This window comes from Thermobia domestica, chromosome 9 (assembly GCF_964235325.1).
Source record: "Thermobia domestica chromosome 9, izTheDome1.hap1.1, whole genome shotgun sequence".
NCBI lineage: Eukaryota > Metazoa > Arthropoda > Insecta > Zygentoma > Lepismatidae > Thermobia > Thermobia domestica.
Window position 1 is genome coordinate 36,125,840 of NC_137462.1, and position 7,415 is coordinate 36,133,254.

General features: G+C 34.9%; 1 protein-coding gene across 1 annotated transcript; it reads left to right on the forward strand.

Moving 5' to 3' along the window:
- The first annotated feature begins 326 nt into the window (after nucleotides 1-326).
- Nucleotides 327-6,861, forward strand: LOC145693953 (uncharacterized). Its single transcript, XM_081770113.1, has 2 exons — nucleotides 327-747; nucleotides 6,722-6,861. The coding sequence occupies exons 1-2, from the start codon at nucleotides 415-417 to the stop codon at nucleotides 6,755-6,757; spliced, it is 369 nt and encodes a 122-aa protein (XP_081626239.1). The 5' UTR covers nucleotides 327-414; the 3' UTR covers nucleotides 6,758-6,861.
- The last annotated feature ends 554 nt before the right edge of the window (nucleotides 6,862-7,415 follow it).

Consider the following 7,415-nt stretch of genomic DNA (forward strand, 5'->3'; position numbering starts at 1 on the left):
TACGCTATGGCTTCTAGTTGAGTCCCTATATATCAGGACGAAGGACGAATAGACTATCAATTTCGAAGTTGAAAAAAAAAAAACTTTTTCGGAATCGTTGAATTCAATTTTTATTACAATCATCAAACTTTCTCCTCTCCTTTCGTTCCTCGAAAGTTAAAATCGTTCAAGATTTTACAGCTGACTAAATCAATCAAAAGATTGATGACCTGAGAAGAAAAAGAAGAAAAGTACAAAAGTAACACTTCAAAATTTTTTATCACATTCTTACGAAATACATATTGTTGGTCATTCAGTTATCTTGATGTAACCGTTGTATATAAAGACCATCTAGGAACTGAATTTTTATCAGAACTAACATTTGCTCTTAGTACATTACATTACACCGAAGCTATTTCAAGTCAGCAACACAAAATGAAATATCTTGCTTCCTTCTTTTTCATCTTGCTAGCAGTGTTTGCAGATTCGCTTCCTCAGCCTCGAGCTGATTTAGAAGTTGGAGACACCAGTGGTACCAGAATAATTTACGAGGAAGTTAAGACTTCCTTGACAGGAGAACAACAGACAGTAACGTTGACATTCCCACCGAATCCAGAGCAGCTTGAGAACCCAATTACTGGAATTAGAATTCTTGATAAAGAGGCCAGAGGCACTCCGATGATAGTTAGTGGTGGTGTTGGCTCAAAGCATGTGACAATTCAGCTCAAAGGTGCAGCAATTCTCAGTGACGTAAATTTCACAATCGAAGTAAGTAAATTTCTTTATTTAATATACTAGCCAATGAACTTTGTGTTTTAAAGTTAGAATTTTGCCAATGTATATACAAAACCCATGTAGAATATTTGAAAAGTCCATGTTCAAAAACGAACTATAAGAAACTAAGTCAAATTTCTTGCCGTTATAATTGACAAAGGATTTGTCCAGCCAAAGAGATATTAGTTAAGTGATGTGTGTCGATATACCTGCTTCTAACGCCTTTACTGTTGACGTGCTAGGAGTTCTAGTATCGTAGTTTAGTTTCTTGAGTAATCGCATTCTTATGTTGAGTCAAAACGACTCGAAAGAACTCGAATCAATAGGCATGACATCTCCGCCTTACACTACAAAACTAGCGAGGAAAACAAACATAATTGAGAATCGTTATAGATATAAGTTTTCACAATCGAAACAGAAATGGCCTGAATTCATAACAAACCAGTTGAGAATGCTCCAAGAGCATTGCCAGCTTTAAAAAGAATTATTTTTTTCTTATTAACTTCTACAGGCTTTATACCAATTGTTCTATGTACTTTATTATTATACTCATTAAACAATTCTTGTAATATATCTATCCATTTATAATTTCCTTGAGTACTAACTTTTTTCACGTGTTTTGCTTAAGGGTTCTGTTAAAATGTCCTGCGATATGTTGTTTTATGAAGATACATGCTCAGGATGGTGGGCTGAAAATTGGAAAAGTCCCAAAATATCGTCTCTATATAACTTACAGTTCCCGAGATATGACGTTTTAAATCTCCCGAAATCCGGACTTTTTTTGGCCAGTTAGACAGTGGCTACCGGTTACTACTTGGTACCAAAATGTTTACCAGCCTCTTAGGTATTGATAAACACTAATATTATCTCTCTGCGACTTACGGTTCCTGAGATATGGCTCCTTAAATCTCCCGAAATCGGATTTTTTTTGGGGGCCAATATCTCAGGAATGATAAGAGAGATGCGAATGCTCTACCGAATGGAAGGCTCAAAATTGAAAAAATCACAAATAACGGACACATACACAAACATAGTGAATTTAATAAGGAACTTTTTATGCTCGTTAAAAATATCGTAGTGAACTTATCAGAAAAAAAAAAAAACAAGAATTTTACGAATGATCCAAAGAAAGAAAAATGTATTAAAAGATTGTGATCTTGACCAAGAATTTTAGGAATGATAAAAAAAATCCATCAAAAGATTGCGATCTTGGATTAGGGGCCACAAAATTTTAAACGGTCCGGAAATTTTTTGAAGTCCAGTTTTCGCATTTTTAACGGAATAAGCACATCATACTGAGTTACGTGATAGTTTGGCTTTGGCTACACTTTCTCAAGATATAAGACCTGCAAGGAATTTTGAATGAAATATATTTGATCTTTTGATTTAAAAAAAAAAAAAAAAAAAAAAAAAAGAGAGAGAGAGAGAGAGAAATGACACAAAGAAAGGTGTCTTGTAATGTTTTGTAGGAACTGTTGCTACTATTAGATTTTTTTCACAGACTTTCCTGCAGTTTCCTGAAGTCTAAGCGTAAATATACAGTATCGCTAACCTAACTATCCTGCGATAGTATTAAAGACGTTTGTTTTAGGTCCAGTACCTTTTGAGTTATAGAATATTACATACTTGATATGCCACTTGCAGTGGCGTATTTACGATTTTGTTTCGGGGGGGCTTTGCTAACTTTCGGGGGTCTTTGCCTGGACATGCCTAAATTCTGCAAGATATTTCATTTACTTTACTATAGTAAGATTTCGGGGGGTCTTAAGCCCGGAAACACCCCTAAATACGCCACTGGCCACTTGTTATCTTTAATGAAAGTGACTGTGTTTGTGACTTAATAGCTCTTGAACCGCCCGACCATTCTCGATCAAATTTTCAACATAGATAAGGTACGGCCCTGGGATGGTTTTTATCGTTTCACTTTGACGTTGCAACTTAGGTGAAGGGTAGTAGTGATATATATATATATATATATATATATATATATATATATATATATATATATATATATATATATATAAAGGATCGAAAATGACCGATATTAGTGTCGAATTCATAGCTTCCGGGGTCGCTGAGATGAACTGTGACACTTCCGATGTCGTTTAAATCCAAATTCAGTCCACAATAGTAATATTTATTTTTTATTTGTATTGATTAACCCTTATCCGGGCAACCGGGGCCTCCCAGGCCCAGTAGCTTCATTTTTCTAAAATTTCTCAATAACCATACATATTTCGAAGACATAAAATACTGAATTCTTCTATCTTTCGTCGAAGTTAAAATCATGAACATATCGAGTTGGTAAAGCTTTTTTTTTTTTTAATTTGAAAATCTTTTCCTGACGTAACCGGGCAACCGGGGCCTAGGAGGCCCCGTATAACTTTAGTGAAATTCCTGTCAAATATTAGATCAAATTGTCACATAATTATATATTGAACACGTGACTATTGTAACCTTTAGTCGGAACAGTATGCGGCAACAGACATTGAATTTTGAGTGTTCTGCACTTAAAATATATACCGGGCCTGACAGGCCCCGGTTGCCCGTTTACGTTACAAAAATGTCTGGATCGGATTTGCTATTCTGCTTGGTCGGCTTACAAAAGCGTGACACGAAGTTTCGCTACTTGACAAAAATATATACCGGTACATTCTAGACTAGTCTAAACAGTAAGTGACAATAGGCATTGATTTTGTGTATTCTGCACTTAAAATATATACTGGGCCTCACAGGCCCCGGTTGCCCGTTTACGTTACAAAAATGTCTTGCCCGGATAAGGGTTAATTATTATCTATTTTCTGATTTTTCATTATATTATTACTAATATTTCTTGATTTAACCTAGCGAATCGGGAAATTGTCACTAGCAGTTTGATAAGAATAAATAATTTAGCATCACTTAATTCAGAGCAATAATTGATCAAATCACGAAAAGACCAGGGATGATATAACCAGTTTTGTCCGATATTAACACAATAATTTTCTTCGTTATTGCAATATACAATTTGGTAAAATTCTAATAATGCAGGATGTTTACCTTAGAGTTACATTAGGCCATATGTTAAGGGTGCTGGTTTATAAATTCATTGTGAATTTTCCCCCCTGAAAATGTACAACGAATAAAGTAGAATGAAATTTTGTTTCTTGAGTTTAACGCCCCACGTTATGCACCGAGACTAAACTTGACGGCATGGACGCCCGAAGAGGGGGTAAGAATGGGGCCCGGTCCCCCTGGTTCACGAAGATACATAAAAAATATATCAAACCACGTATATTAAATACCAGGCATAATATAGCAACCATGGAGATGGCCCCCTGGTTCCAGAAAATTTTCCTCGAGCGCCCCTGTTTGATGGTGATGATGATAATGAAGGGGATGGTGGAATGAAGAAATTGCGAGCAAACGGAAGAACCCTTTGAAAATCCTCGCATACGGTGTTTGTATACCACAAATCTTACTTGGTGCAAGCTTGGACCAAACGTTGACCCCCACACACGAGAAGCAAGCGCGCTACTATTGAATCACCGCGGAATCTTGGATTGAGATATCGCAAACTCTACGTTATATTGTCGACTAATGTCAATTAATATCAATTTTTGAAATTATTCATTCATTTTAGAAATGAATATTTTAATGTGGATATCTTAAAATGTATCAAAGTCAAGCAATTTTCACCAAACCTTTCTACAGCAATGTCACACCCAATATTTGAAAATATTTTTTCTTTTGCATGTTTAAAATGACAATCTTAATCAAAATGAACTTTTTAAATATAGGCCTAACATATACTATAAATATGAGACACACATATCGTCACAGGAGAACCAGAGGGACGTAACTCCATTTTCGTAGGTTTACTGACAACAGGACAAAAATATTATTTTCTTAGAACGATGTGTCTTTAATAAAATGGTAATTGAGCTACATTACAACAGATGATCGACAAGGAGAACAGATGGCGTTACGTTCCATTTGCACCAAGTGAGGCTCTTAAAATTATGTCTAAACATGAAGAAAACAAAAAACGCATTTTTGGAGTTACGTTTCTCTGGTGCTCATGCGACGATATGTATATTTAAAAAAAAGCCTTGGTACAATTACTCTCATAGTTTAGTTAGATCCGAACTCATCAGGACGTCGTTCCGGAAAATATTTGTCTGATTTATTTTGTGGTTCAGTAATAAATTGGCGCCTGACTCGCGTGCATTATAACTATTCTGGTAAATATTTTTTTTCCTCAGGAAAAACACTGATTAGTCCAGAATTTCGAAAAGTGGCGGGAAATGCAAAAACATCGACTGAAACATGCAAAAATGGAGAAGAGAAAATGCATTAATTTATAAGCAGAAAAATTAAATAAGTATTCTAATTATACATGTAAATATCATTATTAAGATTATACCAGGAATATTAAAGAAAAAGTATTGTGGGCCGAACATGATCTTTAAAAACCTCATTCTGTATAGTTCTTTTAAATTTCATTTTCTTGTGGACTACAAGTTATTAAGTATGAGGTACATGCCAAATAAATAAATAAATAAATAAATAAATAAATAAATAAATAAATAAATAAATAAATAAATAAAAATATGAAAATGATAGGAGAAAATTTGTATTGTGATTTATACTTAACTGTATACATTAGCTATTTTTCGACGTAGTCACGATGAATCTCCAGACAGGCTTGTGTATACCCTCTGTGTAAAAATATGCCCCCTGAGAGTACAGCCAATTCAGAACTGATGTCTTGAGCATTTCATTGTCGTTGAAACGCTTCGATGGAACCCACTTTTTCAGCTGAAGAAAAAAACAGAGAAATCTCTGGGGCAGGTCGGAAACTGTAAGCGAAATAATGGAATAGTTCCTATCAAAATAACAGTACTAGTAGTTGTGTGGGGACAGACGTTGTCATGGATCAGAGAAATTCCAGTGTATAAAAATCATCTCCGCCAATTTTGGATGGAATGTCGGCAGATTATTCAGTGTTTGGTATACATCTGCAATAATTGTTCGTCTTGGTTCCAAAAATTCCACTAAAATCACACTATCTTAGTCCCAAAGACAGATTTTGTGAATTGGTGTTACTTTGAATTAGTTCGTTTTAGGAGAACCAGAGTGATGCATTTGCATTGAGTGCTTCAACTCACCAGTGGCGTATGATATCCAGGTTTTATTACGTGAGAAAAGAGACCCATGCCTCCCCCCTAGTGGTTCAAAACGTCAGTGCAACTGTCATTCTGTGCTCTTTGTGAGCGTCTACCAGCATTTTTACCACCAATCTCGCAAACAGTTTGTGATAATCCAGCTCGTCAGTTACAATTCTATGCATTGTTTTAGCAGACACTTTTGGAAATTCTTTGGTGAGTTCAGTTATCGTGGTGATTGGTTTGCATTTTCTCGTTAACACGTTTCACCAGATCGTCCGTTTGAACACTGGGGCTCCCATACGCTCATCATCAATATCTGATCCTCCCGAAATGTTCTGCACCATTATCTGATATTACCTTCAGTCACTACTGTCGGTCCGTAAATCGCACACCATTCCCGATAAAAATCTCACTTCACACTTAGCTCTATCTTGTATTACGCAGCCATTTCACCTTGCTGTAACTCGCATGTACACAAGTTCCATCACATTGTGAGATCTAAATTTTAAACATATTTAGAGCTTTTAAATATTTCTTTTAAACTTTAAATGAAATTCAATTCTAAGAGGAAATGCATTCCATTTGAATTATATTGAACATATCCTCTTTTAGCATTAACCAATTCAATTATCATGCCTCGAATTCAAATGTAATTAAATGAACCCTGCTCAATAAGTATTCTAAACTTCATTCAGTAGGAAGTAAATAGAATGTAAAATAAGGTAAAATAATTGTTTGCTTTGTATAAATTTTGTAGCATGCGAATAAGTGCTTAATCTAATCTCTTTTTGTAATGCGATATTCTTTTTCTATTGCAGATATTTTCAGCGGCATCAGGTGAAGGGAAGCATTGAACATAATAATAAGAAAACAGGAAGAAAGTCATAAGCAATCAAAAGATAATATAAATCTTGTATTTATTTTCAAGTTACATGTCTACAATAAAAATTAGTTTGAAATAAAATATTCATTTTTCATTTCTCAACTGGTAAATCTCTCCACTGTTTGGATACACTTTTGTTTATTATATTATTATTATTTTCAATAACACTCAAACAATAATTAAAAAAAAGCATGTGGACTGTCGATTGTGAAAATTGCACCACTAAGAAAGATGTGTGTGTGAGTGAAACGAAATTTCTACGGTTGATACCGGTACATAACTACAGATGATGAGTACTTTAGAAGTATACATAATCTTGATAAATCGGTATTCTGTGAAGCCTCTATATTCTGCAATGAGAATCTCTATACGTTAGTGCATTGTTGCCCACAAGATGAGAAATTTCTAGCCTTGTCTCGATTCTCGTCTCGTAAACGAGACTTGTCGCTGCGCCTCGAAGAACCGCTATGTGACATTTGTGTCTAAAATGAGTTATTCTGTGCAAATAAACCTCGAAGTTGCCAGGCAGCGTCCCTTATAATTAATGTGATAACTTAATGTTCAATTGTTTCACCGTAACAGTGAAAAAATTATAGGATTCACGTTCTAATCAAGTACGTATTGATTCT

Excerpts from the sequence above, each read along its gene's own strand:
- LOC145693953 (XM_081770113.1), top strand. The coding sequence starts at position 415 with ATGAAATATCTTGCTTCCTTCTTTTTCATCTTGCTAGCAGTGTTTGCA. Across the intron at positions 748-6,721 it reads ACGTAAATTTCACAATCGAA|ATATTTTCAGCGGCATCAGG; the intron begins GTAAGTAAATTT and ends TTTCTATTGCAG.